Source organism: Micropterus salmoides, unplaced genomic scaffold, assembly GCF_014851395.1.
Source record: "Micropterus salmoides isolate LMB-PRFRI ecotype aquatic unplaced genomic scaffold, ASM1485139v1 Ms_hic_scaffold_12, whole genome shotgun sequence".
NCBI lineage: Eukaryota > Metazoa > Chordata > Actinopteri > Centrarchiformes > Centrarchidae > Micropterus > Micropterus salmoides.
The window spans coordinates 25,815,595-25,841,501 of record NW_024040263.1 but is presented as its reverse complement, the minus strand read 5'-3'; the positions used below and the strand labels follow the sequence as shown (position 1 = coordinate 25,841,501).

Genomic DNA, 25,907 nt, shown 5'->3' with positions numbered 1-25,907 from the left:
TGAGTAATTTGATTCAGACAACAAGAACATCGAGACGAGACAGAAATGATGCTTGTGAAATTTATTTACGGAAATCCTTTTGGTCCCTTCATTAGACTGTTACAGTAACTTCTGGTGCAGTGAGGCAGTAAAACAGTTTGACAGAGGGGGGAGGAGAATGTAGAGGACACATAAGTGAGACGTGTTGACCAGGTAAACAAAAAAAATAATCACAAGGCAGGAGTTTTAAGGGTACTGCTGAATGAAGGAAAAGCAAGACAGGGTCATATACAGTTAAACAGAAGAAAAGACAAAACATGTTACAACCCCTCTGGCCACTAACTAATTTCACATTATGTATTTCATGAACCAAAACTATGCAAACGTGCATATTTTGACAGGTGCAATAGCTTCTCACTGATGTAACCAAAAGAAAGAGAAAGCTAAATAGGGAAGATAAATGTATTAATACATAGCAGCTAAGCTAGTTGCCACTGCAGTACTGTGGGAGTGCGAGGGTTTGCTCAAATTCAAAAAAAGTAACATTCTTACTGCCAAAGTTAAATCTAGACATTTCTAGTGAGCATTTAAAGCCCCTTTTCTAACATTACCAATTTTAAATTATTAACTACTCTGAACTGCTTGTTCCATAATCAGAGAGGTTTCCAGATAGTAAAACATTGCAGGAGAGGAGAGTCCTGAACCCTAACGGCTCTAATTAAAAACTTTTTGATCGGCATCTTAGACATTTTGCTACGTTGGCAGGTAGAATCTCTCAGCTTTAAAAAGGCTTTTCATACGAAGTCAAAATTAAGTCTGACAAAGAAAACATACTGCTAACAATGGCTAAAGAGGTAAACACTCAAACTGATTAAATGGGCTTTTACCCATTGCTTTGAACCTTTTCTCTGAACACAAAACTTTGACTTAAACTTCACAGGCAGCTGACATTTGGTGGCAATTCTGCAGCCAGCAGTCTTGTAAACACTTCACAGAAGACAACAGAAACCAACACACATCAGTTAAGTAAAAACTCTGAGATGTGAGGGAAGGGGAGGTAACGATGGTGATTCCTTTGGCACCGTGGCAAATACAAGCCATTGTAAAAGCCCGGTAGATTCCAGAGAGCCGCAGAGGGTCCTCTGTCTGTACTTCAGTTTGTTAAGGAGGCTTTCCAAGCCCCCATGGTGCTCCACAAACAGCCTACCACCTCCAGTCTCACCTCTTTTCCCCTAAAAACTCACAGCCATTCACCTTGTCATTAAAAATCAAAATCTCAGGAGTGCTCACTGCTCCCCTCGAACACTTCAACTCAGGCAGTGTGGACATCACCACAGATACAGTGCTTACCAGCAACAAGGTTAACTCAAAAACCTTGAGCATTTATGTGGCGACTGCAAGAGCGACGCCAACGCGAAGATCCCTAAAAGTTGATGGAAATAAAAGACCGATCTTAAAGAATGTCTTACCATCATCTCTTCCTGTCTGCTCCTCCTGGGCTTACACCATGCATAAACTCATTTATGCACACCATGCATATTTCACACCACCTGCTCCAGTGTAACCCACGCACAGACAAAATATAGCTAAAAGAACACAAACACACCAGCTGCTGGCTGAAGCTGAACAATCAAAGTACATCTCAGTTCCTGCTGCCTGAGCACACACTTGGGCGAGTACTAAAGAGCCATCCTTTTCCCATTCTGGCCTTCATCAGTTGCCCTGGAGACGAGCCAAAATCTTTGCTATAAATTAAGTACTACAAGAATAAAAATTCCTGAGAGCAGTGCTTGTCGCAATATCAATCAAAACCTTTCCATCCATGCCTGAACTGTTCGAACACTGTTCGCTTCCAGTAACAAAAGCTGCTATCTGAACAGTTAGCACCAATGTTTCTCTCATCTATCCCATCACTGAATTGCTACCAAATACACCACATAGGCCAAAATCCTCCACAGACTAATACTCTGCATAATATAATAGGAACTGAAAATACTGTCCATAGGCTACTTCACAACAGTGACACAAAGTCCAGACTATACTTCAAAGAGAAGCTACCACTTAAGAAATCTTTAGTACTTTACACCCAAGATAAGACTGAAAGAATGAAATGGGCAGGTACTTAGCCAGTTCGGTTGACATGTCTACCATTACCTATAAAGCAAAATCTGTAAAAAAAACAAACAAAAAAACAACAACTTTGAAATGAGTTAAAAAATGAATGAATGTCACAAATGAAATGCTCTGTTTTTGGGGATACAGCAAGGAAGTATACATGAAGGTTTCTCAATATGGTACATGAACAAAACATCTCTAGAAACCTTCTGTTATTTTAAAAAAAATTTTAACTGAGAATGTGGGTAACTAAATCTTTGATTTTATACAGAAAACATGGTTATTCACCCCCAGCATTTCTCCCAATATCCCCCAATACTCAGTATACAGTGACAACTACCTCATTTTTAGACTCTGCAGTCATTGCAAGCCAGAGAGTGTTCTTCGACACAACGTGGCTCTAAACTGAAGATGCACATTCATGGAAATACAATTTAACTTCCCTGGAGATGAAATCAAATACAGGTTACAGTAGATGTATTTGGCAAATTAAAGAATTGCAGAAAACCTGCAAGAAGAAAATCACAGCTTGGTGAACATCATCGGGAGAACACACTGATGTGAAATCAGCGAACAAAGATGGCTGATGAGTGATTAAGAAGAAAGCAGAAGAATGCAACAGCCTGTTGGGATGTAGAGGGGACAATACCAATGCTCTTCTGGGGTCACTTCTGCGCAGTGTGTTCAGCGTAACCAGTCAACTCTTACATTTAGAGTTACACTCTGGGTGAACTAGTATTGCTTTGTGTGCATGTGTTAAAAGGGTCAGAGGTCTGCTGGGAATGAGAAGTTGGCTGCTAGCTTAATTCTGCTGCGCGTGGCTCTTCTGCTCGGACTGTCCACAGACAAGGGAGTCTTCATGTCAGGGGGCGGTGAAAGTCTGGAGACTGCAGAGGCTTCGGTGCTGCCAGGGTGCTCAGGTGGATCAGATGTGCTGTCAGCCACAGCTGCCACCACCTCAGGTTCATTACTCACTGAAATCACACACGAGTACAGACTGAGCTTACACCTAATGAAAGGTGCAAATAAAGTGTGATGTACTCATTAAAATGTATTTTTGATGTTTTCTCTTGCAGTGTAAATTTTCCGCCATTTACCCAATATTAAGTACATATCTGTGCCAATGCCACACAATCACCCAAATTTGTAACTTTACAAATAGGAAATCTTGAAATCTCAAATTTTTAATCAAGCATCTGATCAGCTTAACCCCCCTCCCCCCACACACGCAATATACAGGCTAATTGACTTAAGGCAGAATATTACTGTTCAGGGTTAGGGGCCAAAAAAACAAAACAGACCGCATCGAATCTAGTGGATTTTTAATGTCTGTAGTGTTGAGAACCTGAGTCAGACTGTTGAGAACGGTCAAAGCAAAGGGTGACTAACGGGGATACAAATTATTTTAAACCTGCAATACTACCGGAACAATTATACATATTTAAATGAAACAAATACATGAAACTTAACATTTAAACTAACCCGTTGGTTGTGGTGGAGTTCTCTCCTCAAAGTGGATAAGGTCCGTCTCCTGGAGGAGAACGGGGTCGGGGTGGAGCTGAGGTGACGGTAGGCAGGATGGTACCGGGCCACAGAGTAGGTCTACTGGTGATGTCAGACACAGCAGCTCTGACTCTGCCGCTAGGTCGGGCACACCTGCCAGGTACAAGAACATGATTCTGTCTGAGAAAACACAGCAGAGTCTCTCTAAAACCATACCTTGGTTTTAAGTCAAACATTTTCATCCCCTTATTTTGATTTATACAGGCGTTTTAATTACTTCACTATATTTTTAAATCCAAAACAATGTATGTAAATACCTGTTGAACTATATTACCTGGGCTCTGGGCTTCAGACGTTGTGTTGCTAATCGGGCTGTCTCTCGGGCTCTCCATGTTCTCTTCTGGCAGGGGGCTGTTGGGGACTGAAGAGCTTACCCTTGCTAAACAAAAACACACAGATCCATATTATACAGCTTCCATACACTGCAGGTGGCGTCTCATGCAATCATTTTGCAAATTTTTCCACTTTACTAAATGAAACCTGCTATGACAAATATCACCTTACCTTTCATATCGTTCTTTAAAACGATAATCCTCTTGTGACCATGCCCTTTGATCCAGACCACCTGATGACGACATGTTAAAATGATCAGACTAAATAGTCAGAGACAAGAATAACAAACTACAAGGACTGTATAAGAACTTGTGATGCAGTATTTTGTTAAAGATATGGGTTGTCCACGACTTAAACAAAACAAATACAGGTGCTGGTAATATAAGATAATTAGAATATCATCAAAAAGTTGATTTATTTCAGTAATTCCACTCAAAAAGTGAAACTTGTATAATGTATACATTCATTCCACACAGACTGATATATTTCAAGTGTTCATTCCTTTTAATTTTGATGATTATAACTGACAACTAATGAAAACCCCAAAATCAGTATCTCAGAAAATTAGAATATCGTAAAAAGGTTCAATATTGAAGACACCTGGTGCCGCACTCTAATCAGCTAATTAACTCAAAACACCTGCAAAGGCCTTTAAATGGTCTCTCAGTCTAGTTCTGTAGGCTACACAATCATGGGGAAGACTGCTGACTTGACAGCTGTCCAAAAGACGACCATTGACACCTTGCACAAGGAGGGCAAGACACAAAAGGCCATTGCTAAAGAGGCTGGCTGTTCACAGAGCTCTGTGTCCAAGCACATTAATAGAGAGGCGAAGGGAAGGAAAAGATGTGGTAGAAAAAAAAGTGTACAAGCAATAGGGATAACCGCACCCTGGAGAGGATTGTGAAACAAAACCCATTCAAAAATGTGGGGGAGATTCACAAAGAGTGGACTGCAGCTGGAGTCAGTGTTTCAAGAACCACCACGCACAGACGTATGCAAGACATGGGTTTCAGCTGCGCATTCCTTGTGTCAAGCCACTCTTGAACAAGACAGCGTCAGAAGCGTCTCGCCTGGGCTAAAGACAAAAAGGACTGGACTGCTTCTGAGTGGTCCAAAGTTATGTTCTCTGATGAAAGTAAATTTTGCATTTCCTTTGGAAATCAAGGTCCCAGAGTCTGGAGGAAGAGAGGAGAGGCACAGAAGCCACATTGCTTGAAGTCCAGTGTAAAGTTTCCAGTCAGTGATGGTTTGGGGTGCCATGTCATCTGCTGGTGTTGGTCCACTGTTTTCTGAGGTCCAAGGTCAACGTAGCCGTCCTGCTGCTGACCAACTTTATGGAGATGCAGATTTAATTTTCCAACATGACTTGACTGCACACAGAGCCAAGGCTACCAGTACCTGGTTTAAGGACCATGGTATCCCTGTTCTTAATTGGCCAGCAAACTCGCCTGACCTTAACCCTGTAGAAAATCTATGGGGTATTGTGAAGAGGAAGTTGCGATACGCCAGACCCAACAATGCAGAAGAGCTGAAGGCCACTATCAGAGCATAACACCTGAGCAGTGCCACAGACTGATCGACTCCATGCCACACCGCATTGCTGCAGTAATTCAGGCAAAAGGAGCCCCAACTAAGTATTGAGTGCTGTACATGCTCATACTTTTCAGTTGGCCAACATTTCTAAAAGTCCTTTTTTTGTATTGGTCTTAAGTAATAATCTAATTTTCGGAGATACTGAATTTGGGATTTTCATTAGTTGTCAGTTTTAATCATCACAATTAAATGAAATAAACATTTGAAATATCAGTCTGTGTGTAATGAATGAATATAATATCCAAGTTTCACTTTTTGAATGGAATTACTGAAATCAATTTTGATGATATTCTAATTATATGACCAGCACCTGTAATGACAACACTAAAGACAAGCTCTGAAGAGTGTATGAGATTTAAGCAGCACTAGCAGATCTCACACCCGGACGTTATCTATGGACAATGTGTCTTGACGTACTGCTGTAAAAGTATCTAATGAAATAAATTCCCACCTGTGGAATGGCGCTGAGCAGCTCATCAGTGCTGATGTATCCATAGGAACGTGGCTCAAGGCTGTAGCCTGTAAATTTGTTATAAGCCCCCTGGAACTCAGTCAGGAAGATCTGGTTGTAATGGTAGGTGTGGAGCAGGGCCCGTACGTTGCGGGCAAACTGGTAAAGCCTGGTCAGCCTCACCCACTCCTCAGCGCGACCATTGGCACTGTTGCCAGCTTTGCTGTCATCATCACTTTCTTCGTGGTACAACTGTGGAAGAAGAAAGAACAGTCAGTCTGTCCTGCCTGTGTGGCACAACAGGTAAACTAGATCGTGAAGGAGTTTAAGAACAACAACAACCAAAAAACCCTCCTCCACTCACCTCCACAAGGTAGGGTAGGCTCTTGAGTAACTCGCTGAGGGAGAGGAACCCATATTCACATGGATTGAGCAGGACTCCATGGGCATTCAGGTAATGCTGACTCAGCAGCTCCACTTTGAGACCCTTGGTAAGATGCTCCTCCTCTTGAGACATGAGCAGACTCAGTAGCTGGGAGGTCAGTGAACGCAAAGACTTCCGGTTGATCAACTGCACTTCCCGACCCTCTGAGCCATCCACCACCTTGAAAAGGAAAGAAAGTGGCTTCTTGTTTTTGTTTGGTATCTTACTAGTGATTCAGAAAACCTTGAGGCCTGTACTACAACAACAAGGGGGGGTTGTTTGCAGCATAATCGCAAACATGGAGAGCTCCACGGGGTCTTCTCATGGACGTATTACTAGAATCTAGGTCTTTATACATCCATTCATTCACTCATTTCCCAAGGGAAAAGATTGGTCAGTAGACAGTGCTTTTATACACACTGATCGGTTATTGAAATGTGCTGCAGTTACCATGGTGAGCAGTTACCCCAGTAAGAAGTAAACAACAATCAATCAAACATCAATGGACAAGTTTGTGAAGTTACATTTCCAGGTGGTGCAGAGCAGTCATACAAATCAGAGGTAACCTCATTTACCTCTGTTGTTGTGACCACTGCGGTTTATTTTTTGATTAAGATCAGAATATTTAATGAATATTTGCTGTTTTTCAAACTTTAGAAATGCACTGAAATCACTGTGGCTTAGTAGCCTATTTGCACTACAGATGTTACTGTATTTTTTAACAGTACAATACTGTTTTAGGCTATAGCCTAATTATAATATAAACTACAGTTTTATATCCACTACTGTATAGTGTATTTTAAATTTTAAACAGTACAGTTCCACAATATGAAAAGCTGTCCTGTATCTGGATACTTTCAGTATAAATTCAGTAAATAGCAAAGCTTTCAGTTTTGTTACTTTATATTCATGTAATGCATATACAGATGTCAATTAGATGGTGATCTGCATGAGAAATAAAACTTCTAGTGAACAATTTGACCCGGACAGATTTGATCACTATAGGAGGTTTCCACTGTAACTAAGCAACAGTAAACATTTTATTGAATTAATTCTACAATGGCAGTAATGCTGTCGTTTTAACTACTAGACATTAACTGGCACAAATATAGCACAAACATTTAAATGTCACTTATTTCTGGCAGACGTAACACCTTGATGTCTCTCTCAATGGGGAGAAATAAAGACTTGTCATTTCCTGTAGATTTAAGGTTTACAATTGCAATTAAGCAGCAATGAACAGAACAACCAAATTGAAATAGAGGAAAACAAGACAAACACTAATCCTTGGGGGTGCTCTTTACCTTGACAACATGGCAGAGTTTGGTCAGCAGAGCTGGCAGGGAGCTGGCATCGTAGTCCTGCAGACGTAGACCATAACCAAAGGTCTTGCTGTACTCTGTGAGCAGCTGGCTGACAGGAAGACTGGAGTTTTTCTGCGCCCGAAGCAGCTTGACCAGCTGAGCCGCCAGAGCTTTGATACGCTCCACTTCTGTCAGAGTCAGCACTTTCTCCTCACCACACTCCAACACCTGATGAAGGTAAGGGACAGCTGTTAAGATGGTGGTCAAAGAAGGAGGCATTATCCTCTGAAAGGTGGGTTCAATAACAGTTAAATCCAAACACATGACATAAAAAAAATCCAAGAGGATCCTGATCTGACCCAGGAAGCATTTGGTGTAAATGAGAATAGGAGTAGCAAGTATCATGGGAGCTGGCCAATGCTGATCAGCTATTAGCAGTTCAGTTTGAATTAGCAAGTCACTTCAAAGAAGCAAACAGAAATATATGACTCACATACTTATTAACCGTCACTATCTTGAGATAATATCCCAGTAATTGCCACTCTTTCTTTTTGCTGCATAGCATGGGAGGTAAAATCGTTACACACCAGATTTACACCTTGATACCACTGCTTCAATATAGTTTATTAAATCTTACTTCCCTTTTGTCCTGAGGGCTGGTAAATATTCTGTTATGATCAACAACTTCTCATACTTAAGAGCACAGGGGACCACACACACAGTCTACCTAACTCACCATCAGTATGTCGGGGATTGCCTCGAAGAGCTCCACGAGCTTAGTGAAGCCGTAGTAGCTGAGCTTGCACTGACGACCGAAGTGATGGTGGTAGGTGGGGATGAACTTACTGAAGGGCATTCGACAGTGAGGCTGGTGACGAAGAAGGTCCACCACCTCCTTCCCAAACTGCTTAGTGCGCTCCATTTCCTCCACTGTACGCTCTGTAGGGAAATAAGAGGGAATTCAGTGAAATTATTGGCACACTGTAAGGATTGTCAACATCGATTATCTTATATTTTAGGGGTGTGTTTTTTTTTGGTATTTTAGTAAGAACGCTTTCAAAAATAGACATGGTAATATAGTATGTTTATGAATTAATATAATGCAAAGTGAATGAAAATAATCCAACATCCAATTCTAAAAGTCTTTGCACAGTACTGCATATATTGTTATATTTAACAATTATACAAAGGTTTGCTTCAGACAAAGTAAATCGTATTCTTATCATTTCTAACACAACATAAGTCTCTTGATAAAGACTACACTGGGCACTGCAATACCAGCAATTTGACCATGTCAATAATGTAAATAATCAGAAACAATAATATTTGTAATTAAATAGGCAAACATGGCTTCTGAAAGTATAGTGGGTTGTGGCTTGTTGACATAGCTGTGGGGTGCAGTGGAATACCAACAATTCACATTTAGCTTCATCTTCACTTGTAAATAGGTATTTTTAGTTACTGGTTTAAAACGGACCTCTCTTGGGAACAGAGATGACTGTGTCCGTGTCCTGATGTGTAATAGTGATGGTGGTGTCAGGAATCTCGGTCAGCAGGTCCATCAGGTCACATATGCCATAGTCGATCACCCTCCAGTCTCTGGAGAAGCACCTGACACACAAAAGTATAAGAATATCTCACAAAACATCCATAACACAGATGATCCATACTTATTTGCCTGCACACCCCTAGCATTTATCCGAATTAAATTAAAAACATCCTCCAGACGTCATCTACAGCTCCAAGCAATGCTGACTGACCAATGGTATGCCTGCATGAAGTCCTTAATTGCCACTTGTTTACTGGCTTGAAATTTGAGCAGTTTGAGCAAGTCTTGGGTGAAGCGCTTCACTTGAGCACGATGGGTCAGGGTCAGTAAACGTTTGGTACCCATACCCAAGATCTGTAGGTAAAAAAAAAACAAACATATATGTCAAATACAAACAAATGTACAATTAAAAAGTAATCTGGCAATCATGTGCGACTCAGTAACCTCAATACCTGCAGGACATGTGGCACGGCCTCCAGAAGCTCCAGCAGCTTGGAGTAGCCATAGTCAGAGACGCGGCACTGCTTGGCAAAGTGATGGTGGTATGAGGGTATGAACTTGCTCATGGGCATGATGCAAGAAGGTTGACTCTTCAACAGGTCGATAATCTCACGGCTGAACTGAATGAGCTGTGGATTGCCAACCGGACTCTTGCAGCGCTGAATCCACGGCTCTGCGTGAAAAGAAACATGTTTTTTTCAAACTGCTGAAATGGGTATATCTGACAGGTAAAGACAAATCTAAGCAGATACTGTAGAAAATTAACACATTCGAGTTCAAATGTCAAAACAAAGACTTAAGATTTTGTTCCCACCCGAGTTTGCTGCTGGTGGTTTGTTGTGGATCCACTTGATGACTTTGAAACCATTCTGAGCTGTAACTATAGTGATACTGGGAACACAGGTAATGAGGTGCTCCAGAGGAACACCACCCTCCAGTGCCTCATTGCCCAGCTGCAGAGAGCTGAACTTCGCTGCATAGCAGTCTGGGAAACTAAAAGAAAAGATACTACATTATTTACTTCATAAAGTTAAAACATGCTTCGTTTGATGAAAACATTTATACGTGAATTAAAGAGCTGGTTTTTCACCTTAGTAATGGAAGAGTTCCCTCATGTGACTGCAACAGACTGTGGACCTCAGAGGCTAAGGTGCTCAGCGACATCACAACAAAAGGTATTTTATAGGAGTCTGGGTCAAAGTCAGCCTCACTAGAGAAATAAAAGTTGAGAACGGTGCTTTGAGAATTAAGATACACTTAATTCTTCAGGCAAGTGCAAGTGAGGTACATGACAGGTGAAGATGCGCGGGACCATTATGGAACTTGGGCACTAGCAGATTATAATAAATAAATCATTAAGTCTTTAAAGAATTATCAACAAAACAAGTTTGATGACAAGGGGTATGTAACTCTTAATAGAGGTTTTCATGAAATAAGCAGATTAAATACACTACGTGCATTTTGCATGCAAAATTCTAAGAACCTGAAGTCCTGATGTGTGTAGTGTTGTCTGCAGACAGGTTCATGGTACTCCAGCTCCTCAAAGATCACGGGGCTGCCGCTGGCAGAGCATGAGCCCTCCTGGGACTGGGAAGATCCCAGTGGACTCTGACGGATTTGGCTGCTGGGCAGAAGGCACACAAGCCTTGAGCCTCCCTGTTCCCGCACTGCCACCACCTCTGGTAACTTGTACAGATCCCCAACCACAATCTTACGTGAATATCTGGAGTGTGGGGGGGAAAGCATATAGTTTGGCTGCACAAATTATTTTGAAATACATCTCTTATCATTTTGGAATTGCTATACTACAAAGTGAGGACACTTGTAGTGCCAAAACCAAATCTGAAGATCCTCTTTGTCCACCATATTTGTCCCTTTACTGTTTAACTATAAAGTCTGCGATGGACCCCTTACAAGATCATTCTCTACTGACTTAAGTGTGTGTAACAATCTTATTGAATGATGAACTAATGGTTTACCTAAGTCAAGTTGTAACTAGGAGGTGACATGTATTACATTCTAAGGGGAGACAGTTGTAGTCTAGAGCACCATATCTCTTGTCCTTGGCTTTCTAGGTTATCTTCAAGCTGTCATCAGGCAAACAAAGAAAGACGGTATTAACTATTCATAGTTTTCAGTTACATGACATGCGTGGTGACCTGGAGGGCAAAAACAACCCTCCCCAAAAAAACCAACACAGAGGCTCACACCACGACTTCCCCGGCCTGTAGAGACTGAAAATTTTATTTGGATCACCTTTCAACTTAAGAAAAAGAAAGATAACAAACTGCAAGTGTTGGGCATATCCGATCCATTTAAATTTACCTGACGCTTTTATCCAAAGCGACTTACAATTGGTATATATGTCAGAGGTCGCATGCCTCTGGAGCAACAGGGGGTTAAGTGTCTTGCTCAGGGACACAATGGTGGATGGGTCACAGTGGGGGATTGAAACCGGGTCTCACGCCAAAGGCAGGCATCTTATCCATTGCGCCATCACCACCCCATATAACCATCCATATAACGTTACAGCATCCGCTTCCGCATTTCTACCATTAAAAACCGCCAGGTCCCTGCCGCTGCTCAACTGTGGTAATGTTTACTTTCCCTTTCTGGGGAATCCCTCACCTAACACAGGCCAGGCTTGTCTCTTCCTCGATTAGTGCATCCGAAAGCACAACCATCCAGCATTTTGGCAACGCAAAAGTAACAAACTCAAAGTAACAATGCATCACTTGCTTCCTGGTTGGCAGGCAGTAGAAAATGTCTTTTTGCCATCCAAGAGAGCGTTTTCCTTGGAATGTGACGTCATGTAAAAACTATGAATTGCTGGAGAGGCAGAGGCCTGCGAGTGACATGTGTGTGACCTGCACCTCACATTTATGTGTATGGGTAAAGTTGCTCATGTTTGAAAGCCATGAGTTGGGACAGATCTACTTACTTTTTCTCATAGATTTCAGTGAACTTGAAGAGGGGGAGGCAATTGGCAGGTGCATCCTGAAGAATGCTGATGATCTCTGTGCTGTATAATGAGAAAGCTAAAATTTACCACAACAAACCAAGAACAGTTGAAGAAAATATGTATTCATGAACCCAACTCAACTACACCTGACTCTACCTGAGCATGGCAAGCGATTTGTTGCTGCCTCCAGTGATCAAAGACACCTGAATGCGCTTGCCTCCGATCTTATAACGGTGCAGGCCACTAACGGCACTTATGGCCTGCTGCAAGGACAACATCTGGATTGTCGCCTTCAGCTGATAGTCAGTGTGGGGGCTAAGCTCCACAGCTTTCACCTAGACAAAACAAGTCAGACAAAGAGATGACAAAGAGAGACAGGGGTGAATTTCAGTTGAGACTTTGCTCTTTTAGACTCAGATGTCACGAGGATAAAGGCTATCTATACATTAATAGGTATAACAACATTCTTGAGTAGGCCTTACCTGCCCGTATCGTGAGAAGGTGTCATGTAGTGTCTGCTGTAGGTCCTTGCGGGACATTCTGTAGTCCAGGTTGGCCACCTGGACCTCTGCACCGTCTGAAAAAGGCTCAGGAGAACCTTCAGGATGAGGGGCAGCCAGGAGGGGCGAGGACCGGCTTGACAGACAGGGGGATGCACTCCTTTATGTTGGAGAAGGGGAACACAAATTTAAAATAACTAACATAGTATTTATTATTATGAGGGTCTGTAGAATTTGTATGCATCATCATCAGTGTCCTCCGTGAAAAAATAATGTTCTACTCCGATTTAGTCACATGACTTATTTAAACCCAACGTCACCTTGATGACCAGGAGCCCTGGGACAGGACAAGAGGACTGAAGCTCCTGTGCAGGTTCAACTTGCTGAAAGCTGAGGGTGTGCTAATCTGGAACTCCCCTGAGCTCCCGTTTCCTTGTTCCACAGGGGATTCAGTCACACTCCGAGGATTGGAGCCCTCTCTTCTACATAACACACACAAAAAGTGGGTGGGGGTGGAGAGATACGTCTAACAGCAACATCCTTTGCTGTTCAGGGCTTCTAAAAGTTTTCCTTTCCTTTGCTGCAGTGTTGCTGGTCATGCTGCTAGATCATCATCATCTTTCTGGGAAAGATTTATTTTATAAAAAGGATCCAACAAAAATAATTGACTGGCTAAAAAATGACAACAGGAGATTTACCACCTAACTATCTTACATTTAGCTTAAAGCTAGCACTTGCACACCAAAAGAAAAAAGTATGTGAGTTTTTAATCTAGTTATTAATCATATGACATCCTTCTTCAGTCAAATGTCCCCATTCCCTGTGTGTACCTCCTCCTGTACATGGATTCTCCAGTGAGACCAGGCTTGGACAGCTGCTCCAGGGCTCCTGTCTCACCATTACTGTGGGGGGACGGGGAAGAGGAAACCGCACGCCCCTTCTCCAAGTGGTGGAAGCCCATTCTGGGCTTACCCTCCAAACTAGCCAGCTCCTGGATCAGACAGAGGCAGCATATGTTAATACTATACATGTTGACTGGCTGGATACGGTTGATGAGTTTGTTTGCGTGTATGAGTGTGTGCACGTCAAGCTCAATAGAAAAAGTCATGGAAGGGCATTTAGTTATGTTTAACTAGGGATGGGCATTTTTAATCAACTAGCTAAATGGAACAGCAGTAGCCAATGTCAGCTGAATATTTGAATTTAGTGCATCATGAAGATTGTTGAAGATACTGACTTTCAAAATTTGTTGAACTTGAATGTGTTATACACAATGCGAGCTGCTCTGATTAAACATCGACAGAATGCTGAGAAGCTCAAGGCCAAGCTGGAACAGCCAACAGGACTGCCATTGTGACAGTTGCAGAAAGAGCGACAATAGATTTGAGATTGGGATTATGTATTAAATGGACAAATACTGTGTACCCATAACACACAGCTGATGATATAGCAATGAAAATCATGAACTAGACCCGCAATGACAAGTACATTATTCCCATAGTGCGATCTGCACAGAAATCTGTATGTTACTTTATATTCTTTGTGTTTAGATTTATCTGACACTTTTATCCAAAGCGACTTATAATTGCTATATATATTTCAGAGATTGCACACCTCTGGAGCAACTAGGGGTTAAGTGTCTTGGTGGATTGTGTCACAGTGGGGAATTGAACCCAGGTCACTCACACCAAAAGGCACATATCTTGTCCACTGATCCATCAGCACCCTCTTTTACTGCACAGCTACAGAGAAAGCTTAAATGTCCATCCCTAGTTTCAGCCCATCTATACAATACATTTAAGGAACATTTTTCTCCAGGCTTCCGCACTGGCCTGTTGGATTACAATAAAAGAAAGAAAGACACACCAAGTCAGTCATTCTAGCTACCAGAGGTCAGTTTTTAATCATTGTGGAAAACTGCATGGGCCAAATTCAGCCACAAAATAGAGGCAGGGAGCAGACTTTGGCTGAAATGGCTACTCACACAGGAGTATATCAGCACTGATATACTGGACAAAACATAAATCAGAAAAGAAAGCACAAAAGCTATTCATGCATTAAAATAACAAATGAACATGCAGGACAACAGGGGGTACATGAAGGACTAATCACAACTAATACATGCTACATGCTAGCACAAGCAGACTTATGAAGCTTAGCGAGCAGCCACAAGTTGTTAGTCAAGCAACAATTAGGACACTGGGGGGAGAGAAGCTAGTGTGATTTACATAGCAGCCCAGACAAGGACAGAGGGCAATGGAGGTTAAGGGGAAGCAGGCACCGACGAGTCTGCTGACCTGATGGGGATTAGCTGGAGCACCACCGGGAGGCCCACTGCACCCCCTCCTGGGGCTGTAGGGCCTTTCAGGCACTGAGCCGGAGGTGTGGCACGGGCGGGTTGCTCGCCGTGGCCTCCTGGGTGACCTGGGCTTCTCCAGGGGCAGAAAGGAGAAGGAGGATATGGATGGGGGAGGGACGAACACTGACTCCTGGTTTTGATAGGTCTGGGGCAGAGTCTGAGGCAAGTGATGAGGCAGAGACTGAAGCTCAGGCTCACGACTTGCATCGTCTCTGGGCGACGGGGAGAAGGAGAGGCTGATTCGGTGGCCAAACACATCCTCATTTTCCATTCGCTTGCGGGCACGTGTAGCTGCCTCAGGGCTGCCAAAACGGAGGACCGCTGTGCCCTGGGACACGCCCAGCACCTTGCCACCACAGTTGTCTGACAGGCGCCGGAGCCTGAGCTTCACAGCGTTCCGCAGGCTCTTATCACAGTTGACAGGGAGGTTGTGCACATAGAGGAGGTTGAAACTCGGCTGAGGGAGGGGAATAAGAGACAGCGCGCCTGTCTGGTTTGTATAATTTACACTTAAAAATTAAAGCAGTAGTCTTCCTTATAGTTGAAAAACAGAGTGGTATAGGTTGCGTAAATAATCATTATGATCAAATACACATTCCAACTGCCTCACTCTCTGCCCTCTTCGTAAGGCCACATAAAAAAGGAAATTCTCCTTGGTTACCAGCACATACTTACCTTATTTAAGAGATTAAATCAAAGCATTTTAAGTCTCAATGAAGCATTTGTGGGGCCTACCTGTGCTTTGACAAGCATACGTGGTGGCAGATCCGCTGTGATCTCCTGAAAGGCCACGTGGCAGTGGGCGTGCTGCAGTAGGGCTGAAGATGTATGGCTGCCATGGACTAGGATTACCTGGAAACCATGGCGATGACGTAGGTCACTCAGCTCACTTGCAAAGTTCACATCCGCTGTAAATGAAAAACAACACTTATCGCAAAATCCTTTGTAGTACTCAGACTGCAGTTGGTTATAGTGAATCTGAGCTGAACTCACAGGATACTAGTACAACAGTTGCAGGTGCAGTGTGGGTCTCAGCAAAACGTCGTAGGCTCTGGCGAAGTTTGTCATCTGCAGCATTCTTCGCTGTGGCGTTGATATGTGCAACGGTAACCTGATGAAGCACAATTATGTATATATAGCTTAAGACTTCTTCCATTTTGGTGAATTTTCTTTTGCAGTCTTTTAGTGGGGAATTACATGACATGTTCACGTCATTTCATGGAAGTTAATGTCTGACATGGAAATACATTACATACAGGACCAACTCCAACATCTGCAATACCGTAACTATGAAAATAAAATAAATTAATGTTGGTACCTGGCAGTTATTGAGCTCTTGGATGACAGCTTTACTCTCTTTGCTGATATCACAGACACAAATGAATTCTGCTTCGCGGTGGCCCTGGAAGAAACGGCTGCGAATACGCTGGACCACAGCTCCAGCAGAGCGTCCACTGGGAACGCTGCAGTTCTCAATGTCCCAGAAGACACCCACCGGAGGTATATTCTCAGGACCACTGTTCTCTGGAGAGCCTAGCATAGAGTTAGCAAACAATCTTTCTGAAACACACTTAACATTTTTAAAGCATCTTAAGTTTATTTACATGGGAGAACATTTTCATTCCCCTTCACTCAAATCAAGATCCTCAAGACCAATCTGACATTTAACTAAAATGTATATATGTAGGAATTCAAAACCGTATTATAGAGTCTACTAACCATACTTCTGTCCAGTCTTGCCAAGGCTGGTTGATGACATGAGCATCATGCTATCAGATGAGGTGCCACAGCCATTACAAATGGGGATAGCGATAGGAGCAGTCTGGGGAACAGGAACATTGGGCCACACCTTGTCCGACTCTAATGCCAGACCCTTCATAGGCTGCAAATAAGTACAAATCAATACAGTGTGTCTGGGAAAAAACAAACAGCAAGCAATACTAATGCATCATATAAAACAAATACAAAACCAGTCTCAGTGTACATGACTGAGGTCATCCACGCACATAGAATGAAGTTACCAACAGTGATTAAAGTTCCCTAAAGTCATCTTCGTGGCACACAAATACAAAAGAAAGGTTCTACCAACCTTCAACAGGCACTCCTGGCAGTAGTGTGCCCCCTTCACACAAACCGTGCGTTCTACATTTAGGTGCATAGGATTAGAGCAGAAGTGTGCTGAGGTGGTTGTAGTGGTGATGGTGGTGGTGGTTGGGTGATCACCGAGTGTGCTTCTCTGGGATCTTCTGGCTGATGGGCAGCAGTCCACACCACAGGTGTAGTAGCCAGAAGAGGCCAGGCAAGAGCCATGCAAGTGAGCAGGTAGAGTGGAAACACAAGGGAGAGGGGAAGCCAGAGATGTTGAGGAGGGAAACAGGCTTGGTTGACTGCATGGAAGAGGTACAGATTGATAGGTGGGGAGAAGCCCTGAGCAGCAGGAGGTGTAGGGGTGTGATGAAATAGGTTGAGAGGTAGCGACAGAAGAGAGCAGCTGAGGTTTGTAACCAAGACTGCGTGAAGGATCAAGAGCTTCACCTCCACTTCCGTAGCACAGCTTATGTTTATACTGATGAACAGATGAAGCTACAGAGCAAGGGCCAGGCATGCAAATACTGCTGCTGCTGATGGGTGCTCCCAGAGAGGCTGGGGCCATATAGAGCGAGACAACACCAGCAATGCTGCTACTGCTACCAACAACACCTCCACCACGTAATAACCCATAGCCGTCTGTGCTGCAATATTCACAGTGAGTGCAAATGCTTACTTTGGGGCTAGCCCCCTCTTGTTGCTGCTGCTGTGGTGGCTGTTGTTGGGAGTCTTGTGTAAGCTGAGGAGGAGGCAAGCAGGGAGAAGACAAAGGGAGAGGGGCCAGAGAGAAGGGCTGGGATGATTGGGAAGAGGACGTATGGTGCGGAGGAGGAGGGGGGACATCTTTCAGTTCCAGCACAGCCTTTCTGCTGTCCATGTAATTGTTCTGCAAAATAAAAAAGACCGGCAGATTATTTTACACCAAGTAACAAAGTTAGGTGGATTATTGTTTATTATGGAAACCTGTTTAACCCTTGTGCAGAAGTGATACCACACCTAAGTAACCTGAATGGGTGTACAACAGTTTTAACAGCATGCAGGAGATAAGTGCACTGACCAGTATTAAACAAGTGAGATATGGCTTGTTGTGGCTAACTCCAAATATTTAAAAAAAAAAAAAAAAAGTATTGTACTCTCACTGCACACTTTAAAGTGGTGAACAGCTGAATTTAAAGTCCAACCTGCTGCTGTGTGACAGATTCAACATCATACCTATGGCCTAAAATGCCACCTGCACTCCATTTAACTGTATCATCATGTAGGTGACATGTAAGTGCCGAAAGGACTCACTGTGTTCAGCTTACAATCATTTTGTAGCTATGCATTCCGGTTACTTTTAGCTGGTAGTCAACAATTATTGTTAAAATAATGTATAATGTTAAATATGAGATAATAAATTAAGATTGTTGCCCAGAATTGGATTTCCTCCACTTTCTCCTATGGATACTCCGCATGTTTAAAGATAAATACCTACTTCTTTATCTGTGTGGTGAATTGAGGTTGTCTCATTGGTGGAAAAGCAGTCTTTGAGTTTCCATAGCAGGGTTGAGGCCTCTGTTTTGGGGTGACTGAGCCATGGCAAGGGTCTAGAGCTACATATGGAGCTCTCCTTTCCCAGTCCTTCCATCATACCCAGAGGGGTCTTTCACCATACTTTCGTCTCTCCTCTCTCTCATGCTTTCCTATAAAAGAGGAAACGAAAGTTAAAAGTTTTACAATAGTTAGTTGCGTTTACAGCACCTCAATAAGCCCGTGCGTAGGCATTTCCAACATTTCCAAGACACCAAACTTGTGTGTTAAGTGCTTACCGACTAACAAAGGGGGCAGGTTTGTGTGCAGAACATTACACGCTTGGCAAGTTTGGACTTCTTATCTGAAGCTAACTAGCGTCACAGTTGTGTTTTACCAACACGAATCAAGTAAAACAATCCACGTTAAATTAGCCACAATCTAGCTCACGTTAATGCCGTTTCTCTGCATTTACCGTTATTTATTCCTGAATTAGCTACCTGAAATTAGCTAATTAAACGATAGCATTAAGTTAACCGTTTGCCTGAAGCTAACCTTAGATTTTAGCTAACAACAGGCACCATTAGTTAGCCTGTTTAACCGACACACAGCCTACTGCCCCCACACGCCACCGTCCATTGTCCTTACGGTAAAATCTGTAACGTTAGTGTTTAATCATGGCGAGGCATTTCCAGAATTGTGTGTTATTTAGCTACCTGAGAAAGTCTCGTCCTCAAAGGACTCTTCCCCCTATCTGTCTCCTTAGAAACCCGCACCTTTTTGTAACCTAATTTTGCCTGAAACCACGCGCAACTGTCGCAAAATATTATTGTTTACTCTGGTGAACGACAAACGTGATAACGCACCAGACTGGCACGTTTATATTACAATAACATGCATTTGTGTTTTAAATTAGTTGCAGTAATTTTATGTTGGGCTAAAAATGTTTAAGTGGATCATGCATTTTATCAATGATATTGAGGATTAACGTTAATAAAGTGTTCTAATCTATTAATGTCATGTGTTCATTGCAGATGGGCACGCTTACAGTTTAATGTTAAAATAACTCAGCTACAGCTCTCAGTCGCTTTACTGAATTACATTCTTCTGCATTTTTTTGGATAAAAAAAAAAAATCATTGTTGAAACCCTCATGGTTGTACAAAGTACCTGCCCGTCAAGGTTATAACTTTTCTCTATTAGCCACCAAAAAACAGTCTTCAGATTGAATAATTACCTTCCCTTTCCCCCGAACTGTAGATTTTGCCATTCGTTTGCCATACAATTTTTCGAGTATTTTCATTTAACGGTCCTTCTTTTAGCTACTTTACTGTATTTTAGAGGGAAACATTGCACTTTTAAATCCACTACATTTATTTGACTGATATCAATAGGCTCATACTTTACAGACATAGAAACACAAACATAGTTTGGTCATATTAAAATATGATTTGTTATAGATTAAACCATTCAACAGTATATTGGACATTTAAATGCTGGATACGTATTAATACATTATTAATAATAATACAGTAATATAATAGTAGCCTACTGAGCTATTGTACTCATTTTGCAGAATGTATGTACTCACCTGTGAGTATTTTTACATTACATTTTCTGGCTGAATACTTACCTGAATACTTCTTCCTCCATTGAATAAAATTACTACCCAAAAACATAAAAACTGTTAATAAATCATTAGAGAAAAGTCACTTAAAATGAAAGGCTATCATATAGGCTAATTGACTCTAATAGCAGCCTGGCAGGTGCAGTAAAAGCCCCGATAGCGCCCTCTGGGGGCAGGTAGTCGACCCCCCCCCGGTTGCCTGTGATGTCTGGGAAACAGTAACGGGACAGCAGGTTCAGTCAGTCAGTCCCAGTTGTGAATGGAGATCTGTGCAAACAATGACGGTAGATTTTCTTTCATTAATTTAAACGTCAGACGCAGTTCGCTGTTGGCTAATTGAAAAGAGACGGACTCTCCCATCAATTAGACAACACCGGCTTATTGTTCCCGTCCATCATGGCGATTGCCCACGTAGCCACCGAGTATGTTTTTTCCGACTTTTTGCTGAAGGACCCCACGGAGGCGAAGTACAAAGGGGTGCGTCTGGAGCTGGCGGTGGACAAAATAGTTACGTTTCTAGCGGTGGGACTGCCTCTGTTTCTCATCTCACTCGCCTTTGCTCAAGAGGTGTCTGTGGGTGAGTTGTTGAATTTGTGCGCCTTCATCATCTGAGGTTAAACCCCCTTTGAGTTTCACCATGTAGAATAATGCATGGGCGGGTCGATGGACATCCTGAGCTTTCTTGTCTCTCTCTCCCTTTGTTAGTGTTGTAGCACATTTGTTTCAGTTACACCGCCCTTACATGAAGCGGTGGATGAAGCAATGTGATATTTATGCATGTAGGGGAGTTACATTTAGCAAATGGCCAGAAAGAGAGAGGTGTAAATACAGGAGAAGGTGTGGTTTAAGTCTCCACCCTTCTGCTCATCTCACGCCAGGACCGCAAGGCAGGCTTCGACATACTGACAGAGACGTCTGTACTGTAATCATGTGGATAAGCTGGTGCAATATGGGCTTTTGGATGGCTCACACAAATCAATGTATGTTCACGACCCCCTTTTCAGTGTAAAAATAAAATATCTCCAGCGCCATCAGCAGTTTAACAAGTCTACATAATCTTCTTTGGTCATAATGCCCACAGTCTGTTGTTATCATTATCTGCTAGGACTGCCAGTCCTGCTTGAGATCCCAGATAGGATGTAGGCTATCCATTACACTGTAAGCCTTGAGAGAACTTTTACTGTGCTGCTATGACTGAAAGACATAAATGAATTCTATTGTTATCACACACAATACAAATGAAGTGAATGCACATTATAGACAAAATCTCACATAGATTTTTCCTTATTAAATATATGGCACTCACAAAGGAGGCGACGCAAGAGAGATTGTTACTTATATGTAGGCCTTTTTCACAACAGACTGTTTGACTTGTCATAACAGGAGAAGCAGTTACTAACATTAACAATGTCTCTGTTCTGTTCAAGTGTCCCACTAAGCCTCTACAGTATACAGTGTGCCATAAAACTAAAGCAGCTGAATAGAATCCAGCGATTATTCATTTTATTATTCACACTTATTGACAGATTCACACAGTTCAGACTTCTGTGCATTATTAGTGAATCATTAAAATAACTCAACTAGTCAAAGTGTTTCAATAGAAACTAAGTAGAAAAGATCTCAAGTTAAGCAAACCATGATTGTTTTTAATAATGATGGTAACACTAAAACAAGCCAATGCACTCTATAAAGACATGTCACAGCTGGTCGTGTGTATGGAAGAGATGCATTCTTTAAATGATAGCAGTGCTCATGTTTTAAATAAATACTATGGTATTTGACATAATAAAAGTGGCTGAAAATATATATTGCAAATGTGATGTGACTTTTCCATCTATAATCAAATAATTGAGCGTTTTGTGTTGGACATTTGTATTTGCATGCAAAACTTCTAAAAGTTGCGGTTGATAGAATTAGCTTCCCTACCATTATGTGAAACCCCATTGCTTCACGCTACAAGCGCTATAAGTTGACTTACTTTATATAACTAGTACTATTGTGACTAATGCTATAATTGATTGGCGGACTATGTCATAGATGGAATAGAGAATTCTGTGGTGAGAATATGCTGTATGAGTTTGATTAAAAAGCACCAGTAATAAAAATATGGCAGCCCCTGTTCTGCCAGAAGATTACTGTCTGTTGACTATGTGGGTCATTTGTGAATTGTACATGGCTGATTGAACTTCCCCACTGTACACCCACCATAATAGGGGATGGCATAATTAGTGACACAAAGTATGCTGAAGATCAAGCCATGAGTGCAGAGGAGGGGGGTTGACAGTTGTTTGTTTCTCTTTGCTGAATCACCAAAGTGCCTGTCAGCTCTGACTGTTTCTTAACTTCTCTCATCCAGGTACCCAGATCAGCTGCTTCGCTCCCACTAACTTCTCTTGGAGACAGGCCGCATATGTGGACTCATTTTGTTGGGCAGCAGTACAGCAACAAGCTGACAGTTCACCACTATGGCTGCACAAGGTACTAAAGCCACCCCTCCCCAACATGCACTGCCAGTGAGAATCATCAGTTCTGACAGTGTGATTGTGTTGGCATTGGGATGTTTGTTTTTCCCAGTCCAAATAATGTTAAGTCAAGTTTGGGGTAATTAAGCGTCTTTTCAATTTTCAGCTACATTGACCATTTTATTCTTTAATGTAATTTTATTAGTCCCTTGACCAACGAGAGAGGCTTGAAACTGACTACACATTTCTTACACAGCTTCATAAAGTTAAATGCATGCTTTCTAAGGTTAGTCATACTAACGTCTGATGCAATTTTTTTCTGTTCTGTTTTCTCTCTTTCTGTGATTCAGTTCTTCCCATACATCCTGCTCTTACTAGCCATCCTCTTGTACATCCCGGCCTTGTTCTGGCGTTTCACTGCAGCTCCGCACCTCTCCTCTGACCTCAACTTCATCATGGAGGAGCTGGACCGCTTTTATAATCGTGCCATCAGACTGGCCAAGAATCTAGCATCCTTAGATGGCAAAGGTGCACCTGAAGACACCCCAAGGTAATATCAGCAAACAGTTTCCAATGCGCACATTCAGCATATATGGAGCAACACTAGCATTCATTTGGAGTCGTGTTTCTGGCCATTAGACAAATCTCCAACATTTACTCTCCTCCTAACTCTGCTTTGGTCTCCACAAACTCCAGAAATAGGCTATCTGTTCTTTATCTGGTAAATGCTCTAATATGTTCACCAGCTAGTTGCTAACTTTGTCTGCTATTTGGTGCTGGGCAGGTTTGAAAACAGCAGGCTGTTGCATCTGAAAATGACACTGATGAGAATGTTCCTTCTTTGGTGCCACCCCAGTGGCAATGTTGCTGAAATGTGGTGGTACAAAATCTACTCAAAAGGGCTTTGATTTGGATTATTATTAGATCACTGAGGCCAGTGAATGACTTAAAAACATGGACGGACTGGGAGTAAAAGTAAAAGTAAAAGTTTCATTTAGAGTAGACCAACAGGTCTTGGGAAAAGGGGGGTTTGGCCTGTGTTGCTCAACATTCTGCCAACTTTTTCATTGTTAGTAAAAAAGTATAGGCTAAGGAAGGTGGCCCACTGGCCTGTAGGTTGGCCGGTAATTGTCCCGGTATTCTAGATAGCCAGACTGCCACTGCTTAAAAAGTTTAATGAGACATGTTGTGTTTGTAGTCGTAAATAATATCAGACTGAGTTTATGGTAAATCAGCACTGAATAAGCTTAGGGGGATATTTTGGTCATGTAAGATGATCCTGATGTGGTAGGGAACTGTATTTATTGCTCACTATTCAGCTAAATACTATTACATATCCTAAACATAGAGGTCTTTTCACCTTGTGCTCGTATGCCCATGTGCCTTTTTCAGCAGCAGTGCCTTGGACCTGACAGAGGGTTGCTTCAAATACCCTTTAGTGGAGCAGTACCTGAAGACCAAGCGCTTCTCTCGCTGCCTTGTGGTCAAGTACCTTGCATGCCGGGGCCTGACTCTGCTGATCCTCCTGCTGGCCTGCCTCTACCTTGGCTACTACATCCGACTGGCCTCTCTCACGGATGAGTTTCCCTGTGACCTGCGTACGGGGGTGCTGAAGAATGACAGCATGGTGCCGTCTGCTGTCCAGTGTAAGCTCGTGGCAGTGGGTGTCTTCAGGCTGCTCAGCTACATCAACTTGGGGGTGTATGTGCTTCTTGCTCCCCTGGTGGTGTACGCTGCTCTGGGACCAGCTCGCCAGAGCTCCGGCTTCCTCCGGCCTTATGAGATGCTGCCGGGCTTTGGTGCTTTGGGTGCGGTCACACCCTTTTACAACGACCTCAGCATCTATCTATTGTTCCTGCAGGAGAACCTGAGCGAACTCAAATCGTTTAAGTGTCTGCAGGTGGGTCCCAGCACAGATACTGTGGTTAAGTATGCCACCTGTGTTTGCTGTTGTTTTTGCTTTTAAAAAATGCATAACATGTCTTATTTACAGGTGCTTGAGTTGTTGCAAGAGGCTGGTGATGAGGGGTTTGACACCATGTGCCTACTGCGCACTCTGGGTCAGGTGAAGACCGATGTGTTAGACAGTAAGAAGACATGCTCACGCAAAAACAACGAAGAAACAACTAAAGCCGAAGAATGATTCCTCTGAGGTAAGGAAGAACATTTAGTCTTCTGGCTGTGTAACAAGTGAGATGAACTGATAATGTGGTGGATTTAACCTTGAAATTGTTTTATTTTCCTTTAGATCTCTCTACTTTGTTACTGAATGATTGACCTGATGAGGAATCGCCCTGCTGTGGCGGAAAAGAAGAACTGGGAGAAAAACCTGTGCTCTTATCTTTATCTGAATTTCTGGTGGTATAATCTATAGCAAAAACAGAGGAGGCCTATACTCATTGACAGGCTGTAGTTTGACCAACAGACATTTTACCTCTCCGATGCCTCAATTTTTATAAATGTTAAAACTCCAAGGACATGTGTCTCAGGTCTGGAGTGATCTGCTGCTGACCGCTGACCTTGTTTTATTTCTTTCTGAAATGAAATTCCTGTTTCTATTTTTTTCTATGCTAAATGCTACTTTTCTCAGGATCTTATATGCATTCCAGTCATAATGTATAAGATAAGCCATGTTGCTTGGACTGAATTCTGTACAGAGCCGACTTCCTGCCCTTCATTTTAGAGTGAGAGAAGTTTCTCAACACAGCGTTTAGATGTATTTGTAGTTGAGGTGGGAGGAAGAAGATGTAGTGATTGATGAAAGTTTGTCCATCCAAAGTAATCATAGAATAAACATGAATTGTTTGGTATTATAAGAACCACTGGACTAGCCTTGTCTTGACTGTCAAGCATGTGATTATTTGTGCTTAAATGTGCTGTTAACAACAGGTGGAATACTGTATCTGTATGCTGAAAGTATAACAAGACCCTGGGTTGTCCAAACTGACAAACAGATTGCAGCTCTGCAGTGTGCGTGAAAGATGAATGACTATTCTTTGGGGGGAATAAAATGTCAGTATTAATTATTGCCAGAGCTAAAGCCCTTATACAATTATAGAATGTTGTTCTCAATGATTTCAATAAGGA

At 42.4% G+C, this 25,907-nt stretch overlaps 2 protein-coding genes across 6 annotated transcripts; one reads left to right on the top strand and one right to left on the bottom strand.

Annotated features, from left to right (window-relative positions):
- Nucleotides 1–46: 46 nt before the first annotated feature.
- On the bottom strand, nucleotides 47–19,554 carry LOC119899622 (meiosis regulator and mRNA stability factor 1). Of its 4 annotated transcripts, none has more exons than XM_038714245.1 (27): nucleotides 19,449–19,553; nucleotides 18,698–18,905; nucleotides 17,225–18,109; nucleotides 16,855–17,017; nucleotides 16,454–16,668; nucleotides 16,129–16,246; nucleotides 15,871–16,043; nucleotides 15,074–15,592; nucleotides 13,607–13,767; nucleotides 13,097–13,258; nucleotides 12,759–12,936; nucleotides 12,433–12,611; nucleotides 12,256–12,336; nucleotides 10,798–11,037; nucleotides 10,405–10,524; nucleotides 10,129–10,307; nucleotides 9,767–9,987; nucleotides 9,526–9,668; nucleotides 9,243–9,376; nucleotides 8,502–8,704; nucleotides 7,766–7,993; nucleotides 6,402–6,641; nucleotides 6,038–6,289; nucleotides 4,162–4,222; nucleotides 3,932–4,036; nucleotides 3,577–3,750; nucleotides 47–3,068 (listed from the first exon to the last, which is right to left on the bottom strand). In XM_038714245.1, exons 2-27 carry the CDS (start codon nucleotides 18,851–18,853, stop codon nucleotides 2,860–2,862), a joined length of 5,499 nt encoding a protein of 1,832 aa, XP_038570173.1. In that variant the 5' UTR covers nucleotides 18,854–18,905; nucleotides 19,449–19,553; the 3' UTR covers nucleotides 47–2,859. The 4 variants fall into 4 exon arrangements, with proteins under 4 accessions (XP_038570173.1, XP_038570176.1, XP_038570174.1 ...); XM_038714248.1 differs by having other exon boundaries at nucleotides 17,900–18,109; nucleotides 19,449–19,552; XM_038714246.1 differs by lacking the exon at nucleotides 19,449–19,553 and adding an exon at nucleotides 19,032–19,370.
- Nucleotides 19,555–20,562: 1,008 nt separating this feature from the next.
- LOC119899621 (pannexin-1-like) lies at nucleotides 20,563–25,639 on the top strand. 2 transcript variants are annotated; one of them, XM_038714244.1, is made up of 6 exons: nucleotides 20,563–20,935; nucleotides 22,715–22,836; nucleotides 23,171–23,370; nucleotides 24,216–24,720; nucleotides 24,814–24,973; nucleotides 25,069–25,639. In XM_038714244.1, exons 1-5 carry the CDS (start codon nucleotides 20,755–20,757, stop codon nucleotides 24,961–24,963), a joined length of 1,158 nt encoding a protein of 385 aa, XP_038570172.1. In that variant the 5' UTR covers nucleotides 20,563–20,754; the 3' UTR covers nucleotides 24,964–24,973; nucleotides 25,069–25,639. The 2 variants fall into 2 exon arrangements, with proteins under 2 accessions (XP_038570172.1, XP_038570171.1); XM_038714243.1 differs by having other exon boundaries at nucleotides 24,213–24,720.
- The last annotated feature ends 268 nt before the right edge of the window (nucleotides 25,640–25,907 follow it).